Source organism: Moschus berezovskii, chromosome 10 (genome assembly GCF_049115385.1).
Source record: "Moschus berezovskii isolate FMDL1 chromosome 10, NW_MosBer_1.0, whole genome shotgun sequence".
NCBI lineage: Eukaryota > Metazoa > Chordata > Mammalia > Artiodactyla > Moschidae > Moschus > Moschus berezovskii.
Genome location: NC_142469.1, coordinates 76,404,962 through 76,431,335, shown reverse-complemented (window position 1 = coordinate 76,431,335; position 26,374 = coordinate 76,404,962). Strand labels below are relative to the sequence as shown.

Below are 26,374 nucleotides of genomic sequence, written 5' to 3'. Positions count from 1 at the left end.
ATGTGTCTGAGAACCCATTCTTCATGGCCTTTAAGATTTTTCAGGACAGCAATAATTCAACAGGAATGACTACTGTTATTTTCCCAGACATGTGAGGCGGGACATAACCCTGGTGAGAGAGCTGCACAGAAGGCTAAATGCATACGTTTAAAAAACTGTACAGTCTTTATCCAAGCAAAACCCTTGGTCCCTCATCAGCTCACCCCTCTCAACCTACTGAGAACAAAGAGGAATGATGGCTTTTCCCTCCTCTATTTCCAGCTGGAGACAATACTGTGTGCTAAGTCACTTCAGTCGTATCCAATTCTTTGCAGCACTATGGATTACAGCCCGCCATGCTCCCCTGTCCATGGGATTCTCCAAGTAAGAATATTGCAGAGGGCTGCCATTCCTTTCTCCCAGGGGATCTTCCTGCCCAAGGGATCAAACCTGTGTCTCTTACATCTCCTGCAGTGCCAGCTGGGTTCTTTACCACTAGCACCACCTGGGAAGCCCAGAGACAATATTAGCCACCTTCTAAATGGAAAACAGCTTGACTATAAACTAGCAAACCAAGTGATCCCAAGAGAAAAGAGTGCACATAAAAGCCTGGAGGCAGCAGGATTAGAGAGAAAAAGACAAGACAGGAGACTGGCAATAGCAGCAGAACCTCAAAAAGACATCAGAGATAAGAAAGAGCTGGATCACGAGCACAGCAAGCTGGTCCCATACAGACAAGCTGTTTCATACTGAACAATCTTTCCATTATCTGCAGAATGTGACTGGGCAAATCATGAGGTGCCGGCCTGGGGTCTGACTTCCCACAGATCTTTACAGTAAATCCTCTTCACCCAGATAACCTCAGCATTTCTCTATTCCTTGCAACCTGGAGAAGAGTAACATGGGAAACAGCGTTTTCCTGGTAGGACGATACGCAATAACACCTAGATTTCCCAAGGTAAGATGTCACTTCCGAGACACCCAACAAAAGAATATTGATAGCCTGGTAGTTAAAATGCTCCTAACATAACAATACACAAAGGTCTTACAGTCAGAGCTTCCTCTACATTGATCAAATTAATGATGTCCCCGAGGGCATATTTCTTCCTCTCCATGTCTCACCACAGTTCTTGGAAATTCAAGTAAACACAACTTTGAAACAACAGTCCCCTTCTTGTGTGGTCACTAGGTCTCAGGGACTAGAGTAAGCATTTTACATCTATTAGTTCACTAAGCCTCCCACCAATCCTGTGAAGTAGATATTGGTATTGTTTCCATTAAAATAAATTGAAACACAGAAGATTTTAAAAAACTTTTCAAGATCTTATACCGCCTGCTCCAGTATTCTTGGGTTTCACTGGTGGCTCAGCTGGTAAAGAATATGCCTGCAATGTGGGAGATCTGGGTTTGATCCCTGGGTTGGGAAGATCCCCTGGAGAAGGGAACGGCTACCCACTCCAGTATTCTGGCCTGGAGAATTCTACGGACTGTATAGTCCATGGGGTCGCAAAGAGTCAGACATGACTGAGTGACTTACACTTTCAACAGCCACTTTCAATACCCAAAATAGCAAAGGAACTTGAGAAAAAGATAAATTACAATAGATGAGAAAAGATGAGGGAAATATCTGGAGGAAAAGATCCAGGAGTGAGAAGGAAGAGGAGGAAAATTGGCCAGAGAACTGTGGAAGAAAATCTATGAGGAATGTGTTTTTGAGAGGAGACAGGATAGGAGAAACATGATGGTATTGACTCAAGTCATGAAACATCAAGGGAAAAAAGACATTTAAAGGAGATTTTGAGCAAGTCTTACTGGAATACATGTGTTTGTTAGTCACTCAGTCATGTCCTACTCTCTACATCCCCGTAGATTACAGCCCATGAAGTTCCTCTGTCCATGGAATTCTCCAGGCAAGAATACTGGAGTTGCCATTTCCTTCTCCAGGGGATCTTCTTGACCCAGGGATCGAACCTGGGTCTCCTGCATTGAAGGCAGATTCTTTACCATCTGAGCTATAGGGAAATCCCAATAGAACATATGGGCTCAAAAAAGCGTTTGGTGTAAGCCCACACTACTCTTCGAAGATTTTACAGGTGAACTTTTGAGAGATTTTTCCAGGTGCAGTGAAGTCCTGGACTGGTTTACAGCAATAATGAAGCAGCTGAAGAAGGCCCATGTTCATGTGGGAAGAACCTAGCCCAGTGCTGAGGAAATCAGGCATGCTCTAAATGTCAGACTCAGAACAGTAACTGCATCTTCAAATATTAACTGGCACAAATGGTAATTCTGGCTTAAATAATCGTGAAAAAGTGGTTTAGGATGAGAACTTTTTAATACAAAGTGAAGCAAATTAAGGGTGCCGGACTTGTATCAGAAATCCTGGATTGTAATCGCAGGTCAGCCACAGGTGTAACCCCACAGACATCACCTAGTTTCACTGAGTCTTGGTTTATTTTCTATTGTAAAGCACTGACAAAGTTACAGGGATGTGTTAAAGGTCAACACACAAGCTACAGGAAGGCAGACAAGCTTAAGGAAAGCACTTCACCACATTTGCCTAATGTAAGGTCTGCCACACTGCCAATATCATCAAAATCAGGGATTCCCTACCCAGGGGACATCTGTCAAAGCCAAGAGACATTTTCATTGTCACACCTGGGGTTTGCCATTGCACTTAGTGGGTAGAATATATGCATCTTCATAAAAATTTAGTCTTTATTCTAAGCTCAAATACTAATTACATATAAATTCAGGACAATGCTCAAAAATTTCCATCCATTTGTATATTCAGTATTTTAGTGCAATGTCCTATTATTTAGTGCAAAAGAGTTATAGACTATTCATATCTTTGAATTATCCAGTAGCTTATAAAACTGCAAATCAAAATTTGCAAAACTTTTGAAGATTATTTCTCTGAAGTCACATAGTACTTAAAATGCAAAATTAACCTCATCCTATGAAAATTCTAAAAGATAACCTAATCAAGTAATGTATATCTAACTACGCTTTGATGCCTCAGATTAATTTATATATTCCTTGATATCATCTTTTAAAAAATTTAATGCTTTTTATTCTTAATTACATTCTTAAAAGATAAAAAGAAAAAAGGAAACTACTTCAGAGTCTTCTCTGTAAGTCATTTTTAAAAGTACCAATGTCATTAAAGGCCAAAGGAAACTAATTTTTATAGCCACTGTTTAAAATTCTACAAAGCCATTGAAGCTTATCTGTTATCATAATCCCCAGCCACTGGCAGTATTTGAACAATGCACATTTTTTAAGCCTAACATTACAGAGCCATATTTAAATAGGATATGGAAAGAAACTTTAAAAAATAAAAGTTTATTAAAATCTTAAAATATTTCATTCATTGAGTAATTTCTTTGTATTTAGAGAATAAAAACAGACAAGCAACTGCTAAACCTCACCATGAAGCCATATTCCACATGCCTAAAAATAAAAGCAATAAGAAATTTCATTTTTTTACATTAAGTTTTCTAGTTGATTCATAGCATACATGAGCTCAGAGAAAATGCCTTCAAGTCAGTATGTGAGGGAGAGTGGTTATAGTCGAGCACACAGAAGGACAGTGTCCTTTATCTCATCTTTTGACATTATTTTTGGATTTTTTCCTAAGCTATTAACATACATCATTCCTAAATTTGCTGCCTCATTAAGGTTTAACAAAATTACCACATCAGTTTGCTACCTAACAACTCTCCAAAGATGAATATAGTCATTTTTCTTGCTTTTCTACAGGATGAAAAAAAACTTGAAAATTTGATGATCAAGCAGTAAGTAGAGTAAAAGTAAAAAATCATCTGAAGATAGGAGAATTTTCGATATCTACCAAAGTGTTTAACATGCATGATGACATCACGTACTTTCACAATTACATTTCCTGGAAAGGAGCAGAATGCATAAATCATATTTCATCTTTTCATAAGACCAGTAATTTTCACATTACAAAATGAAATACAGAATTAAATGTAACAAATGCCTTTTAAAACTCCTAAAGAGTATCACATTTTTCCATTGGTATAGAACAGTCATCTTACCAAAAAATTAATGCATTCTTAATTTCAATTAGCTTCCTTTGCATTTTTCAATGTTGACTTATGTTATTACCTCTTATAAGAAAGTATATAAAACCAATATATGGGCAAATCCACCCAGAACTAATAATTAAGCAATTCTAGTTAGTTGAGAAATATTTAGGATTCACTAAAATACCATCCAATTTCTCCTCTTTATTTTTAATTTTAAATTAATGTGTAATTGTAGATAATAGAGAAACACATTCTCATATACATGCAATTAGGATATTTTTATGCATTCTAATTCATTTTCCAAATCTATTTCTTAAAAATATGAAAATTACGACCTTCCAAAACTAAAGCATTCCAAATGTCTACTAATGTCTTTAAAAATCAAAGACCCATGTAAGTCTGAATCCTTTTTCCTTTAAAACTAGATGCCAACAAGTAGAGGCCAAAAGTAGAGCAGCTCATTGTCAATGTGCTAGCTTTCAAAAGCTTGTTTGCAGGTCACTTAATTGGAACTTGGAATACAGTCTCCCATTGAAACAATGTTATAAATGCTGCTGCTTTTCCCAGGACTCCCCACAAAAGCCCATAAGCAGTTTCAAAAGAAAATTAACATTAGGTACTTTCAAACAAACAAACAAAAAAGATACTCATACAGAAGATATTAAAAGGATCTTCCTCATCTTGTCCTAATCCTCCTCCCTATATAGGCATTAAGCTTTGTTACCCACAAATCAGTCTCTTGAGAGAGACACATTAAATTCTTTGGTTTCCAGGTTATTTGAAACTTGTGTGCCATTACAAGTCATGGACCTCCTGGAAAACAATCACTGAACCTACAGTACAGAAAACTAGCACGTGTAACACTGTATCTATTATTTGTAAATTTGTTCTGGTTGGAATTTGGTATGCCGGAGACATCTTCTGCCCTGAAATGACAGTATTTTGTGTGTGTGCACCTCTATTCCTGCCAAACTCTGTTCAAGGTACTGGGAAGGAGCCGTAAAACTGTGAGGAGCACTAACAAGTGTCAGATTTCAAGGATGACAATGGGGTGCTCACGGGTGGGAGAAGTTTGAGCTGAGATTTTGGCATTAACAAAACCAAAAGGAGAGAAGAGAAAACTTCTAGCCAGAGAAAGCTTTCCTGCAGGCAGGCGGAACTGGCAAGTTCAAACAAGGTCAGAGGCGCTGAGGTGGAGAAGGTCAATCCATATAGAACCTTCAAGAATATGGTAAAGCCTTTGTCTTTATCCAAGTATCAATGGGAAGATACTGAAGTGCATAAGGATGAAGGTGATGTGTCCAAATTTGGGTTTAGAAAATAATCATTATCACCTTCACTTTACACCTCAAGACACTGAAACTACAAAAATTAGGTAATGTGACCAACATCCACAGGGGCATTTGTGATCCAGCTGGTATCTGAGCAAGGTTGGTCAGGCTCCAAAGCCTGTACTATACCCACTTTCTACAGAACCTGCCAGCAGCAAAGAGGCAGAAACAAAGGCTACAGTGACTTACAGGGTAAAAACTAAGGGTTACAGATGGTTCTCTTTCATCTCCTCCTCCCATCTTTGTGACCAATCTAAGTGTCAGAAGAAAAGAATCTCTCCACCCTCTTTCCCCTGAGTACCCTTCCCCACCGGCCTTATCCTAGCACATCACCCCACCAGTCTTTACTGGAGGAGGTGGGAAGCCGGCCCAGCGCTGGCAGGGGTTGGGGCAGGCTGGAGGGAATGCAGAGCTGCTGCTCGGACCAGGGGAACCAAGAAAAGCTATTTAGAGAAGAGCTCACCCAACTTTTACACACACAGACTCTGGAGTGGAACAATTTCTAAGCAAGAAAGCAAAATAAGGAAACTGGCATCTCTTCCAATCACCAAAAATGTGGAGATGTCACTTGGCCTGTTTCACGTGCAGTTTCCTCAGGACCTAACCTGCTCTCCTATACTGCCCGTAGGTACACATGATCCTAATTACAAGTATTTTAATATAATGTGTAGTTGTCAAAAACATTAAACTTGCCATCAGCTAAACACTTAAGGGCTATTTTACAGTTAACCTACCACCGCTGCTGCTGCTGCTAAGTTGTTTCAGTCGTGTCCAACTCTGTGCGACCCCATAGACGGCAGCCCACCAGGCTCCCCCGTCCCTGGGATTCTCAAGGCAAGAACGCTGGAGTGGGTTGCCATTTCCTTCTCCAATGCGTGAAAGTGAAAGTGAAGTCGCTCAGTCGTGTCCGACCCTCAGTGATCCCATGGACTGGAGCCTACCAGGCTCCTCCGTCCATGGGATTTTCCAGGCAAGAGTACCTACCACTACACACCAGTAAAATCAAACTTTGATTCTTTACTGTATTAAATTCTAAAATTCTGTATTGCTAGGTAATGCCACTGGCAAGCCACTCCAGTACTCTTGCCTGGAAAATCCCATGGATGGAGAAGCCTGGTGGGCTGCAGTCCGTGGGGTCGCTAAGGGTCGGACACGACTGAGCGACTTCACTTTCACTTTTCGCTTTTACACATTGGAGAAGGAAATGGCAACCCACTCCAGTGTTCTTGTCTGGAGAGTCCCAGGGACGGGGGAGCCTGGTGGGCTTCCGTCTATGGGGTCACACAGAGTCGGACACAACTGAAGTGACTAAGCAGCAGCAGCAGGTAATGCCACTTATCTTTCTATGTATCTTTTCTTCCCAAGTGAACTATACCTCACAGACTAGAAGTTTCCTGGAATGCCCCAATATAATTTGTTCTCTTTTATATTTATTTCTTTGATTTCAATTTTGTTTGCTTTGATTTTTAAAAATTCATAAGCATTCTGTAGAAACATTCTAGTTAAATAAAGGGAGACACAACCTGAAAATATGCCCAGTTAAGAGATCAGAGTCCACAATCAAACAGGAATTCAGATCTAGCTCTGAAGATATAAAACGGCCAAGTACAGAAACAGTCAGACTTCCAAATGAGGCGTTCTTTCCTAAGGCGTTACAGTTCCTATCTCACTGCTCTAAAAGGCTTAGCTACTAGAAGACTCTTGAGAGACCCGTGGACTGCAAGGAGATCTAACCAGTCCATTCTAAAGGAGATCGATCCTGGGTGTTCATTGGAGGGACTGATGCTAAAGCTGAAACTCCAATACTTTGGCCACCTCATGCTAAGAGTTGACTCACTGGAAAAGACTCTGATGCTGGGAAAGATTGGGGGCGGGAGGAGAAGGGGACGACAGAGAGTGAGATGGCTGAATGGCATCACCGACTCGATGGACATGAGTCTGAGTGAACTCCGGGAGTTGGTGATGGACAGGGAGGCCTGGCGTGTTGTGATTCATGGGGTCGCAAAGAGTCGGACACGACTGAGAGACTGAACTGAACTGAACTGAACTACAGTTTTCTGTCTCAATCATATTGTTAGGGTATCTTACTGTGGGCCAATTGGCTGGTTTCATTTCCTATTATTGATGCCACATTAAATTTTCAGGCTTTTAATAGATTTCTACCAAGTTTATTATACACAATTAAGTTGGTACAACAATGAGTAATTTTTAAAGAAACTATATTGCAATAATCATTACCATAAACTGGACTAAGCAGCAACAAATCCCAGTTTACTTTCCCCACAGAGATTTCAGAATCTTTTTTTTTTTTTTTTTAACCTGTCTGCTTCTGAAACATTCTTCCATTAGGATGAACAAAACTTTAGAAAGAACCTTGACATGCTATCTGGTAACATTTTTTTTAAGTGGCTTTTGTAAAACTGTCATTTAAATATGATTGCTTAAATAATATTTTCCAAAATTATTGTTTAAATATATTCTATAGTCCCTGTATTTTATATTCCCTATGTGTGTGTGTATACTCCATATTTCCTGCCCAACTAAAATGCCACCGAAGACTCTTAAAAGCTGAAAGTAACCGGGCTTACAAGCATTTAGTACACCTTAAATATAATTTAGAATAAAATCGAGTAAAAATACTTTAAGAAAAAAACCAGCACCTCTTTGTTGGTGATTGGAATGGATAGGAAATAGTTGGGTTGATAATCTTTTCGCTTTTTTTTCCTCTTCTTTGTTTGCTCTTTATTGTTGCATTGATTTTCTTTACTTCTCTCCAAATTTATTTTAGGAACATCAGTGACTAGAGAAAAAAAGTCAAACAATAATATGTCTAATGCATTTAAACAAAGATAATATAATCAGTAAAAAAAAAACAAGCACTATACAACTAGCAATCATTCGTAACTGTCATTTTCAAGTCTAAAATAGGAATTGGCAAATTCTTCTGTAAAATACTTCATAATAAATATTTTAGGCCTCGCAGATCATACAGTCTTAACTACCCAAGTCAGCAGTAGACAAAACACAGCTGAATGGGTACAAATGTTTTCCAATAAAACTTTATTTACAAAGCAGATAGTCAGATCTGGCCCATGGGCCATGGTGCACTAACCTCTGATCTGAAGCATAACAACCATTCTCTTCCCCTTGCCATAATTTTCATGATGCTAGGAAAAATAATTTTTTCTCCATCCTGTAATACGTGTATTCCTAACTTTTACAACAAAATCACCTGCAGCAGTGCCACTGAAAGTTCAATTTCTGGCTAATGTCACACTACAAACAATTAGCTAAAACTGAGGATGCTTTATAAACTTTCAAAGCAAGCAGGCAAAGTAATTTTTTCTGTTAAATTCTGGCTTCTGTTTTGCAGATCTTTTTCTTTAATTTTTTTTCTAATAATTAATGTTTTATTATATATTTCACAAAAGTTATCAGCCAGCAATAAATAAGAAACTAAAGAAAAACAGTCCTTGATCATACCTAACTTGAGAAACACTTAGCGTGCTTTTTAAAGTCATCATCAAAAGACATTTCTAACAACCAACAAGTCTTATTATGAAACTATACTCCCAGAAATAATTTTCAAATCAGTGTGAAATGCTTTTTTTTTTTTTTAGCAGATTCTATCAGGGGCTTCCACATGCATGGAAAACTACCATTAATTTATATTTCAGGTTGTGTCTTCTTGAACAGTAGAGTACCTCATAGGGACTTTGTAAACTGCAAATATAACTATATCTTCTGAGGTATAATTTTGGAGAGAAGGAGGGAGTACTTTGCCTTAGATTCAGTCTTATGAAGTTGGTCTCATCTTTGAGATCAGCTCTGACAAACCATAGTGACCAAGAGCACAAGATCTGTGTATATCCAACTAAACTCCTTATTTTACATACAATGAATAGAAGAGAAAAAAAAGTTTTAAAAACAGCTCAGTGTCACAGAGTCAAACCTGGTATCCGGACCTTTCAAAGCTCTCCTTCTAGTGTAATTTCCACTGGAACAAATTGCTTCCCTCTTGTGGTTCTAGATAAGTAGTTACTACTATGAGCAAAATCAAAGAGCAGAAGAAACTGTCCTTATTCTGTTTTTCTTTGAAATATCAATAGTAAATAATTTTAAATGAATGTTGCAAATAATATTTTAATGCAAACTTCTAAGAAAAATAGTAGAAAATGTTTAAAATTTACAGATTAAGCATTTGTGGGAACAGACATGCTTTCTTTCTAGGATCAACATATCTGTGAACCCTAGAAGGAGACGTAGAAGACAGGTCAATTAAGAACAAGGTGATCTGGGTAATAAGTCTGACTGTATTGTTACACGTTAGGACAGAATTAACTGGTCTGTTTGTGCAGCCATTTCTCTATTACACTTCTCAACAATATGCATAATGATTAACATGGTTAAATGACATACCTTCACAGAGATTACAAATCTGAAATATAAATTAGCTTCTTTTATACACGTGAGCTTGTCAGAACTTTTATAAAAAGTTCACAGCACTCTCATCCGCATGTATGCTCAGTCGTGCCCAACTCTTTGCAGCCTCATGGACTGAAGCCTCCCAGGCTCCTCTGTCCATGAGATTTCCCAAGCAAGAATACTGGAGGGGGTTGCCATTTCCTCCTCTGGGGGAGCTTCCCAATCCAGGAATCAAATCAGTGTCCCGTGTCTCCTGCATTGGCAGGCAGATTATTTACCACTAGCACCACCCGTCAAGTATGAGCAGTATCTGAATTGCCTCATGTGATGCCTCTGGGTTTTATTTTCATGCAGCTTTTTTCATTTGGAAAACCAAATATGTTGAGCTGCTTGTAATTTCAGATACATATAAGAAACAGTCCTTACTTTGTAGTAACATGAACTAAACAAACTAACTTTAAACAGAAGCCACAATATAATATACTAATGAAGTACCACATATTTTAAATCTACTTCTAAATAATTCCAAGCCCACCTCCATCTGCTGTTAGTAAACTGGCACTCAGGAAAAGGAAACCAATTTTAATATAATCTGTGATCTGGAATAACAGCCAACTGCTATTACCTCTGTACTAATTAAGATATTTTATATTGAATCTGGGCTTCCGAGGTGATGTAATTGGTAGAATCTGCCCACCAATGCAGGAGACATAAGAGATGCAGAAATTAAATAAAGAACGGTGGCCAAACTAATAATCCAGTTGATTTTATAACCTTTAGTTCATCTCAAAATTAACACAGTAGAAAGACAATCCAGAACCTATAGTCTATCTTTTCTTTTTGCAAACTGCAAGTATCAACCCATTAGTGGGTTATGAAATCACCAAAGAAGATAATTTTTAAAAGTACTTTTTAATAACCAGAATGGACAGATTGGAATGGAAAGGAAAGCAAAACAAAATAACAGAATGGTAAACAGTACACTGCTTCTGGTATATATAAGTATTACTTCATGAAATTTCAGTTTTTTACATATATATGTATATGGGGTGGCAATGCAAAATCTGTTTCTTACTTTGAACATAAGATATGGTTTTGCTGTATTTTACTCAATATAAACAGTACTAAGCAGAGGAACAGACCACTGAAGTCTTCAGTATTGTAAGTTGTTTTATAGCTTACCTGTTTAAAACGAAAGACTCCTCCTGTCTGTAACTACTTATTTTTGCCGTTTCCAATGTTCCCATAAGTCCATTTTGCAGATATTCAGAGAAGGAAAATCATAATCTCTGAAGGTAACAGTTACAACATATAATAGCTCTAACAATTCCGGTTTCATGAGAATGATACAGCAGAAAGCTCCCAGTTCAGAATACAACCTCTTGGTAAAAATAAAGAAGCACAGCATTTTTCTAAATTCCCTTAGCTTCCTTTTATCAATAACTATTAAGCTTTCCTTTGAACCGGATTATCTAAATTTTTTCTTTTGTCAGACATCACAGACAGGGTAAAGTTTAAAATAATCTGGTGTGAGCTGGACAAATAAAGGGAGGAAATAATCCTGTATTTATAGTTACAGTACATTTAATTGACACTTGTAAGTAGTATGCTTGTCTTTTCTATTTCAGTGAGTCGCTGATTTATGGTCAACTTGCTAGACGTTTATTTGCATATCTTCTATGCCTTTCATTAATAGGTTTATTTGTATGGCCAGAGTATAAAATCCCTTTTTTCCTTATTGAAATTCATTTTATTTTATAACTTTTAAATCATAATCTAAGTTCTAAAATACAATTTACTATCATCTTTTTATTTCCCTTAGGTCGGGAAGATCCACTGGAGCAGGGAATGACCACGCCAGTATTCTTGACTGGAGAACTCCACGGACAGAGAAACCTGGTGGGCTACAGACCATGGGGTCACAAAGAGTCGGACACAACTGAATGACTAACACTTTCATTTAATTCATACAAAAATACAATGAGCAAAGTATTCGAGTGACATCAAGTTTACAATAGAAACATTAAAGATCATTAAAGATCAATGACAATAGGAGCAAAATGTAGAAAGCTTTGGCCCTGGATCTTTCTCTGGATTATTTAGAGTAACTTTTACTGTTCAGCAGAAAAAAAAGTATTAGTTGTAGTAAAGCTTGTAAACCCATCCCATAAATTTAATTTATTATACTTGTTAATTTTCATAATGATTTCAGTAGCCATTTTAATGTCCTCTAATGAATCTGGTCTTGTTGACAAAGGCTGTAACTCATCCATGCATTGACTTTTTTTTACCTAAAGCACCACGTGTGTCATTTTAATGTAAATTATCTAATTTTCTTAAAGGCTTTTTAACTCTCTCAAAAAACTACAAGGAAATGAATTATGAGAGAAGTTAATGGAATGTAGTCCATCTGTTACTGTTGGTTGACTGTTTTTACACTTGCTGTTAGCCAAAAGACTGAGTGAATTCAATTTTGTTTTTAGATTCTTTTTCTTGTTTTCTTGCTACTTAAGCCATCAAATCTCTGAAGTAACCATTCTTAAAATCTAAGTATACAACATAGACTATTACCTTCTATATTTCATAGAATTACTCTGAATAAGGAGAAGGCAATGGCAACCCACTCCAATACTCTTGCCTGGAAAATACCATGGACGAAGGAGCCTGGTAGCCTACAGTCCATGGGGTCGTAGAGTCGGACACGACTGAGCAACTTCACTTCACTCACTTCATACTTTCTCACTGGAGAAGGAAATGGCAACCCACTCCAGGGTTCTTGCCTGGAGAATCCCATGGACAGAGGAGCCTGGCAAGCCATGGTACATGGGGTTGCAGAGAGTCAGACACGACTGGAGTGACTAAGCAGTCTGAATAATCTTTAGCAAATTACTAAAACTTTCTAAAAAAATAATTTACCCCTCTAATTTTCTGTGAGAATTAAGCAAAGAAATGTAAAGCCTTTAGTGATGGGCTAGAAGCGCTCAATGATATTATTATAAAACACTGCTTTCAAGGGACACATTCTTAAATACTTATTTTGACAAATTTATTTAGGCAAAACGTTTTGGCAAGATTAAATTAATAAAAATTTATGGAGGCAAGTTCTTTGCCACACACAGTTGGAAGGACTTTACATTCAGTTCAGTTCAGTTCAGTCGCTCAGTCGTGTCCGACTCTCCGCGACCCCATGAATCACAGCACGCCAGGCCTCCCTGTCCAACACCAACTCCCGGAGTACACTCAAACTCATGTCCACAGAGTTGGTGATGCCATCCAGCCATCTCATTCTCCGTCATCCCCTTCTCCTCCCGCCCCCAACCTTTCCCAGCATCAGAGTCTTTTCCAGTGAGTCAACTCGTTGCATGAGGTGGCCAAAGTACTGCAGCTTCAGCTTTAGCATCAGTCCCTCCAATGAACATCCAGGATTGATCTCCTTTAGAATGGACTGGTTGGATCTCCTTGCAGTATAAGGGACTCTCAAGAGTCTTCTCCAACTTTACATTATTAATAAGTTAGTTGATTCCTGTCAACAATCCTATGAGACAGCTAACATTTTATACCAATTTTTGAGATAGTGAAAGTAAGCCCAGACACCTGCTCAAAGCACACAACAGGAAAGTGTAGGAGTAAATTCTGTCCCTTGACAGTCTGACTCCACAGCCCTCACTTGTAACCGCCTCAGTTTAACACTATTAGTAAAATCTTGGTGGATAACATCAAAGAAAAATGAGTTTCTCTAGCTCCCTGTTTACTGAACCAATGAAGCACACATCTTCAAAAGCGTTTCTAACCACAATTCAAAATTTTAATCATATTTTTTCATGAAAAGAATCAAGAGCTCATAAAATTTGAAGATTAGAAAAAGGAATAAAGAAAAAAAAATTGTTCAGAAAGCTACTATCTTAACACAATCACTATGAATTTTGGTGTCAGATCACTTAAAGTATTTACACAATTGTAAACTAACATTACATATATTTCTCCCTAATTTTTTACTTTGCATTTTACATAGGAAATATTCCCTATTGTAAGTTTTCAGAAATATTTTCATAATATGCCATTCGATGCTATGTGGGCTTCCCTGGCGGCCCTAGGGGTAAAGAGCCCACCTGCCAATGCAGCAGGCCATGGGTAAGAACCACAGGTTCCATCCCTGGGTCCGGAAGATCCCCTGAAGAAGGGCATGGGAATCCATTCCAGTATTCTTGCCTGGAGAATTCCATGGACAGAGCAGCCTGGAGGGCTACCGTCCATATGGTTGCAAAGAGTTGCACACAACTCAAGTGACTTAAAAATGTTCCCCATTACATAGTTTCCAGAAATATTTTCATAATTATATAATTCAATACTATGTAACCTAAAGGCACTGGTATAGCTTATTCAGCCACAGTCGAATGGACATTTGGGTTTTCTGGCAATATTTTTACTACTTAAAAACACTGTGACACACATTTATAAATAAAACCTCTTCCCACAAGTAAGACTATGTCCTTACGTTAGGAATTCCATGAGTGACTCCACACCATGTATGAACATTGCTTCAGTCCAGTTCAGTTCAGTTCAGTCGCTCAGTTGTGTCTGACTCTTTGCGATCCCATGAATCACAGCACACCAGGCCTCCCTGTCCATCACCAACTCCCGAAGTTCACTCAAACTCATGTCCATCGAGTCAGTGATGCTATCCAGCCATCTTATTCTCTGTCGTCCCCTTCTCCTCCCACCCCCAATCCTTCCCAGCATCAGAGTCTTTTCCAGTGAGTCAACTCGTCGCATGAGGTGGCCAAAGTATTGGAGTTTCAGCTTTAGCATCAGCTGGGAGAAATATCAATAACCTCAAATATGCAGATGACACCACCCTTATGGCAGAAAGTGAAGAGGAACTCAAAAGCCTCTTGATGAAAGTGAAAGAGGAGAGTGAAAAGGTTGGCTTGAAGCTCAACATTCAGAAAACAAAGATCATGGCATCTGGTCCCATCACTTCACGGGAAATAGATGGGGAAACAGTGGAAACAGTGTCAGACTTTGTTTTTTTGGGCTCCAAAATCACTGCGGATGCTGATTGCAGTCATGAAATTAAAAGACGCTTACTCCTTGGAAGGAAAGTTCTGACCAACCTAGATAGTATATTAAAAAGCAGAGACATTACTTTGCCAACAAAGGTCCGTCTAGTCAAGGCTATGGTTTTTCCAGTGGTCATATATGGATGTGAGAGTTGGAACTGTGAAGAAAGCTGATCGCCGAAGAATGGATGCTTTTGAACTGTGGTGCTGGAGAACACTCTTGAGAGTCCCTTGGACTGCAAGGAGATCCAACCAGTCCATTCTAAAGGAGATCAATCCTGGGTGTTCATTGGAAGGACTGATGCTAAAGCTGAACATTGCTTAAGATCCCAATAAACCCCATTCTAAAAGGACTACTACAACAATACACTATCAGAAGGCACAAAGATATAACCTTAAAATCACGGAGTATTACTTTTGAGTGATATTCCCAATCTGATAAGTCACAATCATATTTTAATGTGCATCCATTGATACTTATGAAGTAGAATAATTTTCCATATATTTACTTACTAACTGAGCTTTATCTTTTACATCCTTTGCCAGGCACCAATCATTTTTTCTCATTTGGGATAAATATTTGCCTTAAGTCCTTTAATAATAAAATTTGGAATAAACATTACAGACTTCTCCAATAAATTACAGAGAAATACAGGACACAATTTACACTTTTTTAACAACTGACTCAAGACAATCATTTACTATACCAAGTACTAAGATTCAATCTTTATTTGACATACACTTTTCTGTTAAAATTTTTTTCAAGTAAATGAGGTTTTAATCAATACTTTAAAATACTTAAGATCGGAAGTATTTTTAATATGCAACCTAATAGTATTAGCTAATCAGTAAATAATAACATGGCGATTTCCAGTATCTCTAAAATCTGCAATAATTACAAAGCCAGACTTAGAATTCGGCGAGGTAAAATAAGGATTATGATAATTTCAATGAGAAGAACTGAATGCCCCATTTAGGAAAGACGTATGACTGAAAGAAAGCTCACTGAACTACTCTGTTCTGAACCTTGATCTAAGTTAAGGTTAACGTAACCTTATCATTTAACTTAACCTTAGGTTCATAGTTAAGGATTACGATCATCTCGAGAGTTGTTACTGTTGTTGTTTAGTCACTAAATCGTGTCCGTCTCTTTTGCAAGCCCACTGACTGCAGCCCACCAAGCTCCTCTGTCTATGGGATTTTCCAGGCAAGATTACTGAAGTGGGTTGCCATTTACTTCTCCAGGGGATCTTTCTGACCCAGGGACTGAATTCACATCTCCTGCATTGGCAGGCAGATTCTTTACTATGGACCCAAACAATTATTAATTAACAACCCAAACTCAAAAACATAACAATACTTAAGGTAAAACAATTTATTAAGAAAAATATATATATCACTAAATTTACTGTTCACTGCTTCTAAACACATATTTATTTAATAAAGTACTTACTTTCACTATCATCTTTAATATCTATGGTAGCAAATGGCATATCTACCAGAAAATCCATGGTGTTGGCTTCAAATTCTTCTGACATTTCTTGTTTGCTTGATACACTTTCATACTCATTGGAATTCACCCCTATAACATCACAAAAAGAAAACTGTATTACTTTATTTTTTAATTCATATCCTAGGCTAAAGCAACACAACTAACTGAACTCAATATAAATTAACATCTGTTAAGAAATGGTAAAACTGGTATTCAAATATACTGTAAGCTACTTATTTAGTTATACCATATTCTACATTTCTATAAATCCATTTTTACGTTAAACAGCTTTAATAATTTCCTGAAGCATAGTACTCAACTCAGGGTTAAAGTTGATTTAATCAGCAAATCTCAAGATCCTTTATAAGACACATTTTCTTAACTCCAAAACTACATTTTCCACATAACTTTTGAACACAAGCCAACAAGATTTTGGCAATCTCTTCCATGTTTATTTGTTAACAACATCAATTATTCTCATTTGTACAAGCTCTGACTTTTATTTTTCCTTCAGAAAACACTAAAAAAAAATTTTCATTCCATTATTATATTAACATGGGAAATTCAAACATTAAAATTCACACATTAAAAATACATAGCTCTAAATATGCTTTTCTAGAAATTCAATAGTTAAAAGCAAAAAGATCTTATAGTTTCCCTGACAACTCTTCCAAGGACATGTACTACTACTAGAGCGACACTTCACACTTGGTCCTTGTTTTTTTGTTTTCTTATTATGGGTAGAACAATTATATGCCTCAGGAGGAGGTTAAGGGGAAAAGGGTGTCTGTTTAAACTGATAAAGTCAATCGCTAAATTTATCAGCTGGTGGTCTCCCCATACCATTATCCTCCATGCTTTTAGACACAAATGTTTGAACCAGAACTGAACAAAATCCTGGGATACTTACATAATTTTTATTCTATATATTGACTAATGATTAATTTACCATTGAAGATATTAAAGAAGTCATTTATTTCATTGTTATAATCCTCTATTTTCATATATCAGACTTTTAAAAACACACTCCATTAAAAATACGGCTTACAATACACAAGATAATGAATATTCATGATAAGTTAGTTAACATAAGCCAAAAAAACTGAATTTTTATTGTAATTTCAGTAATCTTTAATATTATTTACAGACACACACCCTAAACACAGGCGCACACACATACCTATTTTGTAGATAAAAGCAAAAACCGACAGCTAAAACCTTTTTATTGCTGATTTTTTTATATCAATTAGTCATGTTCAATACCAAAATCAAAAAAATAGTACACTCTTAATAATGCTATTTATTTATATTACAGTTCAAACCTTATTAAGCTTGAGGGCCTGGCATGCAGGTGTTCAACAAGTGTTAGTTTACCACGAATCTATTCACAGCTATTGAAATATGTGAGAACTAGTAAATGTTTCCTTTCTATTTTTACACTTGTGTTGAAAAATACACAGCTTATATTTAAACAAAAGTTTTAATAAACCAATACATAAATATATTTGGGGCAAATGCACCTACATAGAAAAGATCATCACTGATCACTTAACTTACACAACATTGTAAGTAAAATGTTTAAAAGATTTTTAATTTTTTTAAAAAATAAAATTCTTGAATGCAACAGTATGTCAAAATCAACAAGAGTCTAGAACTTGAAACACAAAATATTTTCTATTAAATTACCAAATAGCTGAAAATCTTTTTGTAGATATGAATTATTAACAGGCTTTCCTGGTGGCTCAGACTTGGTAAAGAATCTGCCCATATTGTGGGAGACCTGGGTTCGATCCCTAGGTTGGGAAGATTCCCTAGAGAAGGAAATGGCAACCTACTCCAGTATTGTTGCCTGGAGAATCCCATACACAGAGAAGTCTGGTGGCCTACAGTCCATGGTGTCACGTGAATTATTAACTCAGAAATAAGAGAATACCACTTCCAAGTAACTCTTGGAATTCCATGTTCGACAGTCATCCCACTGAACAATGTTTCTCAACAGGGCTCAAATCTGAAAGACTTCCTCCAGTTCTCTAAGCTCCAGTGTTTCAGCAAAGGCTGGCAGACATGCATTAAACACATCCACATCCAGCCCCATCACTTCATGGCAAATAGACGGGGAAAAATGGAAACAGTGACAGACTTTATTTTCTTGGGCTCCAAAATCACTGCGGAAGGTGACTACAGCCATGAAATTAGAAGACGATTGCTCCTTGGAAGGAAAGCTATGACAAACCTAGAGAGACAACACTTTGACATCAAAAGACCCTATAGTCAAAGCTATGATTTTTCCAGTAATCACGTACGGATGTAAGAGTTGGACTATTAAGAAGGCCGAGTGCCAAAGAATTGATGTTTTTGAAATGTGATGCTGGAGAAGACTCTTAAGAGTCCCTTGGACAGTTAGGAGATCCAACCAATCCATGCTAAAGGAAATCAACCCTGAATATTCATTGGAAGGACTGATGCTGAAGCTCCAATACTTTGACACCTGACGCGAAGAGCCAACTCACTGGAAAAGATCCTGGTGCTGAGAAAGACTGAAGGCAGGAAGAGAAGGGGGGCGACAGAGGATGAGATGTTTGGATGGCACACTGACTCAATGAACATGAGTTTGAGCAAACTCCAGGAGATAGTTAAAAAACAGGGAAGCCTGGCGTGCTGCAGTCCATGGGGTCGCAAAGAGTCAGACACACCCAAGCAAGCCACTGAACAACAATCATAACTACATTTTCTTTTTAGTTCAGTTCAGTTCAGTCGCTCAGGCGTGTCCGACTCTCCGCGACCCCATGAATCACAGCAATTTTTGTTTTGGAAAAATTGCCTTAAAATAACCAACCTTTGGACTTCCCTGGTGGTACAGTTTTGGTTAATAATCTGCCTGCCAATGCAGGGGGCATGGGTTTGATCCCTGGTCCAGGAAGATTCCACATGCCTCAGGGCAACTAAACTCAACCCTGCCACAAGCAACGATGCCCGTGCACCAGGACCATTGAGCTGGAGCTCTAGAACCTGCCAGCAGCAACTACCGAGCCTGTACTCTCTAGGACCCGTGAGCCACAACTACTGAGCCCGGGTGCCTACAGCCTGTGCTAAACAAAAAGAAAAGTTACTGCAGTGAGAAGCCTGTGTACCACAACGAAGAGTAGCCCCGGCTCTCTGCAACTAGAGAAAGTCTGCATGCAACAAGAGATCCAGCATAGCCAGAAATAAATAAAATAATAACCAACCTTGAAATAAAGGACTTAAACTATAAATCGATCATTGTGAGTACTTAAAATTTGGTTTAACTGTTGTTAAAATTCTTTTGTACGAATCCAAATAAGAGTAATGTTCCTAAGTGAATTAATGCCATAGAGACAAGGTGAGGGGGACTTCCCTACAGTTCAGTGGCTAAGACTCTGCGATGCCAATGCAGGGGTAAGGGTTTGATCCCTAGTATGGGAGCTACGATCCCACCAGCTGAATGGCGTGGCCAAAAACAAAAGAGGTAAAACTGGTTAACCACTACTAGTAGTAACAACAATATCTAACATTTGAGCAAGTGTCTATGCCAGGCATTGCTGGAAGCACTTTACAGAAGATGGTAACTCCCTTAACCGTGTTATCAGGGTAATATTAAACTCTTTTCACAGACTAGCCAATTAAGCAACTTGCCTCAGGTTACAGGTCGTGGGGCTAGAATTTGAATCCAGTTACTCAACCACCACCAAAATCTGCCAGCAACAGCACTGCTGGAAAGTTCACATACACCGTTTATAATATACACAGTTTATATAATATAATACGCCCAGATATCTGTCTGGTATCTGTTCTGGTTAAGAAGAGCATTTTCATTTTAAAGAGCAGATATAAGAATGCATAGGCACTTGTACCACATGTACAATTATATACAAAAAGGCTGACACAGTTGTACTCAATACATTTCTGCTATTCAAATGTTTCAAATAGAATCATTACTTTTATAAGAAATCAAAATACATTATACATTATAAAATTGGACATGAAGTATACCCTAATATTCAAATATATGTGTACTTCCACAAATGACTTCATCAAAGACAGACCAATAGAAGAAAAAAAGAATAGTCTGCCCTTCCTCACACAAACTGTAAGTTTCCTATCTGGATAACAAAGCACAACTTCATTAATAATTCTCTTCTACTCACTCTACTAGGTAGGTATATTCCCCAAGAAGGTATATCCAATATTCCTGCCTGGGAAATCCCACGGACAGAGGAGCCTGTTGGGCTACAGTCCATGGGTCACAAAACAGTTGACAGGGCTTAGCAACTAAACAATAGATACATAGTTGGTATAGTCCCCAAGAATCAGTGGAAAGGGTCAGTTCCATCATCCATACCAGTTCTGACCTAGCTACTAAAAACAGAAACATCCTACAGCTGAAGAAATGTTGATAGCTGTCAAGTCACCTGACCTCCATGCTTTGGTTTCCACATCATGAAAAAAGGAACAAAAGTACAAACCCAAATTACTAGCCAGAAATGGACAAAGTAAATTAATAATATCTGAAACGCAATGTAAAAAAGCATTAAACTCCACAACATTTTAAAAATAAGCTATCAGCATCCTCAATCGCAAGGCCACACACTGAAGGAACTGGGGTGGGAAACCCTTCTCTTTGACACTAACAGTCCTCTCTCTACACGTTTCCCTTTATAACTGCATCTCAAAAATTCCCACCCTCAGCATTGACCTCCCAAGGTCTTCATCATTTCATTCCCTCAACAATTGTAAACATATTTACACTCAGTTCAGTTCAGTTCAGTTCAGTCGCTCAGTCGTGTCCGACTCTCCGCGACCCCATGAATCACAGCACGCCAGGCCTCCCTGTCCATCACCAACTCCCGGAGTACACTCAAACTCATGTCCACAGAGTCGGTGATGCCATCCAGCCATTTCATTCTCCGTCGTCCCCTTCTCCTCCCGCCCCCAACCTTTCCCAGCATCACAGTCTTTTCCAGTAAGTCAACTCGTCGCATGAGGTGGCCAAGGTATTGCAGTTTCAGCTTTAGCATCAGTCCCTCCAATGAACATCCAGGATTGATCTCCATTTACACTAGTTAACGGTTATTACGTAACATTTTAAGATTTTCATGCTTTTTATATCTTTCTATGCGGTGGCTCAAACGCTAAAGCGTCTGCCTACAATGCGGGAGACCCGGGTTCAAACCCTGGGTCGGGAAGATCTCCTGGAAAAGGAAATGGCAACCCATTCCACTATTCTTGCCTGGAGAATCCCATGGACAGAGGAGCCTGGTAGGCTACAGTCCATGGGGTCGCAGAGTCGGACACGACTGAGCGACTTCATTTTCACGCGTTTATATTTCAAAAATCTCACATAAAAAAAACTTGAAAGTCTCTCAGTTGTGTCCCACTCTTTGTGACTCCGTGGACTGTAGCCCACCAGGCTCCTCCGTCCGTGGGATTCTCCAGGCAAGAATACTGGAGTGGGTTGACATTTCCTTCACATTAAGAGCACCTTTTCTCTAATTGGCTTGTTGGTGCCTTTCACCTACTCGCTCTGCTGCTAAGTCACTTCAGTCGTGTCCGACTCTGTGCGACCCCATAGACGGCAGCCCACCAGGCTCCCCCATCCCTGGGATTCTCCAGGCAAGAACACTGGAGTGGGTTGCCATTTCCTTCTCCAATGTGTGAAAGTGAAAAGTGAAAGTGAAGTCGCTCAGTCGTGTCTGACTTGTAGCGACCCCATGGACTGCAGCCTACCAGGCTCCTCCGTCCATGGGATTTTCTAGGCAAGAGTACTGGAGTGGCTTGCCATTGCCTACTCGCTCTACCCACCACTTTCAATTCACAGTAAATGCTGACATAAACTGGAAACTCATTCTGAGCCCTACTGCAGATTTGGCGCCAGTTTAGAGAGGTCACTTCCACACCGAGAATAAAATCCTACGAGGAAAAACCTAAGTGCGGTGGTTCAAGCCTTTGTGATAAAGTATAAAAACGGAGCTTTTTCTAGACTTTGCTGATCACACAAACACCGTCGGAGGGTATGCGTCGGCATGAAGTTTCTAAAAGGTTAAAGATCGTCGGGAAAGAAAAGTGAAACTTCACACTCCCGGCCTCCCGTCGCACCAACAGTGCGTGCACTAACAAAAACACTCGCGGACAAGCAGCACTGATCCCCGGTTGGACCGGGTTCCCCGCGGCTACACCGAATTCCGCGCAGGGCGGGGAGAGGAGCCCCAGGGCAGGGCGGGCGTGGGATCGCGCTCCAAGCACTGGGGGCGCCGGCGGGGGAAGCCGGGCCCTCCCCGCGGCCGCGCCGAGCCCACGCCCCCAGACTCCAGTCGCCCCACACCGCCCGCTCGGCCGCCCGAGCTCACCGGCGCCGGGGAGCTCCATGCAGGCGGCGGTGGCGGGCGACGGGCCTCTGCAGGCGACGACGGCCGGGCGCTGCGACCCCGGGCTAAGCGCGCGGAGGGGGCGGAGGCGGGGCCGGGGGCTGGCGGGCGGCGCGCGGGGGCGGAGCGGGGGGCGGCGGGAGCGGCTGGCGCCCGGGGCTCGGGCCGCGGCGACCGGGCCTACGGAGGCGCCGAGCCCCCGGAGCCGCAGCCCTCGAAGCAGCTGCATGCCCAGGCCGGGCGCCCAGAACGAGCGGAAAGGGCCGAGCCGATTCGCCCGCAGTACCCGGATTCCGGCGAGCGACGCAGGCCAATTGCGGGGAGGGCGGGGGGCTCCGCTCTGCGCGGCGACGCTCCGCCCCCGACCCCGCCTCCGCCCTCGACCCCGCCTCCGCTCCCGGGAGGGGCCCTCTGCGGGCTTTGGCAAGGCTGCATGAAGTCCAGTGGTGCTGCCTTTCCCATCCCAGGCTTCGAGGGGTGAGATTGGTCGCTGGCTGAAAGCATTCCCTGATTGCAGTCTCCTGAGGATCCATGTTTTTAGTTTTGCAAAGAGCTTTCAAAACATAGAATTCTGATTACAGAATATTTGAGAAGAGCGAGATATATACAGGAACGACACCTTGTCTGTCTGTATAATTAAATAATTTGCTTTACAGGAAAAGAAAAAAACAAATTGTCCCAGTCTCAAAGTTTTAACAGTGGTTTCATGCCTAGAAATTAAATGGAAAGCAGCTACTTGTGTTTGCAGATTGAAGCAATAATATGAGTAAAATGGAAGGAAAAGTACTTGTTAGTTTTTTTTTTTTAAAGACTTTTAGCTTTAGATCAGAATTTTACTGGAGCTTTCTTTTAAGTGCAAAGAAACCTTGCAGTAAGAAAATCAGGTGTGTCTCTCAAATTAATGTAGCCTATTTTACGAGAGACAACACTTATCTTGAATGAACCCTAAAATGGAGATAAAGCAAGGACCTCAGTCATAATCAGTTCAGTTCAGTTCAGTCGCTCAGTCGTGTCCGACTCTCCGCGACTCCATGAATCACAGCACGCCAGGCCTCCCTGTCCATCACCAACTCCCGGAGTTCACTCAAACTCATGTCCACAGAGTCGGTGATGCCATCCAGCCATCTCATTCTCCGTCGTTCCCTTCTCCTCCCGCCCCCAACCTTGCCCAGCATCAGAGTCTTTTCCAGTGAGTCAACTCGTCGCATGAGGTGGCCAAAGTATTGCAGTTTCAGCTTTAGCATCAGTCCCTCCAATGAACATCCAGGATTGATCTCCTTTAGAATGGACTGGTTGGATCTCCTTGCAGTATAAGGGACTCTCAAGAGTCTTCTCCAACACCACAGTTCAAAAGCATCGATTCTTCGGCTATCAGCTTTCTTCACAGTCCAACTCTCACATCCATACATGACCACTGGAAAAACCATTGCCTTGACTAGACGGACCTTGGTTGGCAAAGTAATGTCTCTGCTTTTTAATATACTATCAAGGTTGGTCATAACTTTCCTTCCAAGGAGCAAGCGTCTTTTAATTTCATGGCTGCAATCAGCATCTGCAGTGATTTTGGAGCCCAAAAAAACAAAGTCTGACACTGTTTCCACTGTTTTTCCATCTATTTCCCATGAAGTGATGGGACCAGATGCCATGATCTTTGTTTTCTGAATGCTGAGCTTCAAGCCAACCTTTTCACTCTCCTCTTTCACTTTCATCAAGAGGCTTTTGAGTTCCTCTTCACTTTCTGCCATAAGGGTGGTGTCATCTGCATATCTGAGGTTATTGATATTTCTCCCGGCAATCTTGATCCCAGCTTGTGCTTCTTCCAGCCCAGCGTTCCTCGTGATGTACTCTGCATATAAGTTAAATAAGCAAGGTGACAATATACAACCTTGACGTACACCTTTTCCTATTTGGAACCAGTCTGTTGTTCCATGTCCAGTTCTAACTGTTGCTTCCTGACCTGCATACAGGTTTCTCAAGAGGCAGGTCAGGTGGTCTGGGATTCCCATCTCTTTCAGAATGTTCCACAGTTTATTGTGATCCACACAGTCAAAGGCTTTGGCATAGTCAATGAAGCAGAAATAGATGTTTTTCTGCAACTCTCTTGCTTTCTCCATGATCCAGCGGATGTTGGCAATTTGATCTCTGGTGCCTCTGCCTTTTCTAAAACCTGCTTGAACATCTGGGAGTTCACAGTTTACATACTGCTGAAGCCTGGCTTGGAGAATTTTGAGCATGACTTTACTAGCGTGTGAGATGAGTGCAATTGTCCGGTAGTTTGAGCATTCTTTGGCATTGCCTTTCTTTGGGATTGGAATGAAGACTGACCTCTTCCAGTCCTGTGGCCACTGCTGAGTTTTCCAAATCTGCTGGCATATTGAGTGAAGCACTTTCACAGCATCATCTTTCAAGACTTGAAATAGCTCAACTGGAATTCCATCACCTCCACTAGCTTTGTTAGTAGTGATGCTTTCTAAGGCCCACTTGACTTCACATTCCAATATGTCTGGCTCTAGGTCAGTGATCACATTATCATGACTATCTTGGTCGTGAAGATCTTTTTTGTACAGTTCTTCTGTGTATTCCTGCCACCTCTTCTTAATATCTTCTGCTTCTGTTAGGTCCATACCATTTCTGTCCTTTATCGAGCCCATCTTTGCATGAAATGTTCCCTTGGAATCTCTAATTTTCTTGAAGAGATCTCTTGTTTTTCCTATTCTGTTGTTTTCCTCTATTTCTTTGCATTGATCACTGAGGAAGTCTTTCTTATCTCTCCTTGCTATTCTTTGGAACTCTGCATTCAGATGCTTATATCTTTCCTTTTCTCCTTTGCTTTTCGCCTCTCTTCTTTTCACAGCTATTTGTAAGGCCTCCTCAGACAGCCATTTCGCTCTTTTGTATTTCTTTTCCATGGGGATGGTCTTGGTCCCTGTCTCCTGTACAATGTCACGAACCTCCGTCCAGAGTTCATCAGGCACTCTATCAATCAGATCTAGTCCCTTAAATCTATTTCTCACTTCCACTGTATAATCATAAGGGATTTGATTGAGGTCATATCTGAATGGTCTAGTGGTTTTCCCTACTTTCTTCAATTTAAGTCTGAACTTCGCAATAAGGAGTTCATGATCTGAGCCACAGTCAGCTCCTGGTCTTGTTTTCGCTAACTGTATACAGCTTCTCCATCTTTGGTTGCAAAGAATATAATCAATCTGATTTCGGTGTTGACCATCTGGTGATGTCCATGTGTAGAGTCTTCTCTTGTGTTGTTGGAAGAGGGTGTTTGCTATGACCAGTGCATTCTCTTGACAAAACTCTATTAGCCTTTGCCCTGCTTCATTCCGTGCTCCAAGGCCAAATTTGCCAGTTACTCCAGATGTTTCTTGACTTCCTACTTTTGCATTCCAGTCCCCTATAATGAAAAGGACATCTTTTTTGGGTGTTAGTTCTAAAAGGTCTTGTAGGTCTTCATAGAACCGATTAACTTTGGCTTCTTCAGCATTACTGGTTGGGGCATAGGCCTGGATTACTGTAATATTGAATGGTTTGCCTTGGAAACGAACAGAAATCATCCTGTCATTTTTAAGATTGCATCCAAGTACTGCATTTCGGACTCTTTTGTTGACCATGATGGCTACTCCATTTCTTCTAAGGGATTCCT

The 26,374-nt window shown here is 40.1% G+C and overlaps 1 protein-coding gene across 7 annotated transcripts in view; it reads right to left on the bottom strand.

Annotated features, from left to right (window-relative positions):
• The window catches only part of AKAP7 (A-kinase anchoring protein 7), a 130,313-nt gene extending 107,294 nt beyond the window's left edge, over nt 1-23,019 (bottom strand). For 6 of the 7 annotated variants that reach the window (XR_008686854.2, XR_016038437.1, XR_008686852.2 and 3 more), the window contains exons 1-3: nt 22,702-23,015; nt 16,298-16,426; nt 8,020-8,159 (exon numbers count right to left, since the gene is read on the bottom strand). Coding sequence is in view for 3 of the 7 variants with exons in the window: in XM_055432884.2 (XP_055288859.2) it covers nt 8,020-8,159; nt 16,298-16,426; nt 22,702-22,948 (516 nt within the window). In the remaining 4 variants the exon portion in view is untranslated. Of the gene's footprint in view, nt 1-8,019; nt 8,160-16,297; nt 16,427-22,701 lie in introns of all 7 variants that reach the window. The other variant, XM_055432883.2, reaches the window with a different exon arrangement.
• Nucleotides 23,020-26,374: the final 3,355 nt, after the last annotated feature.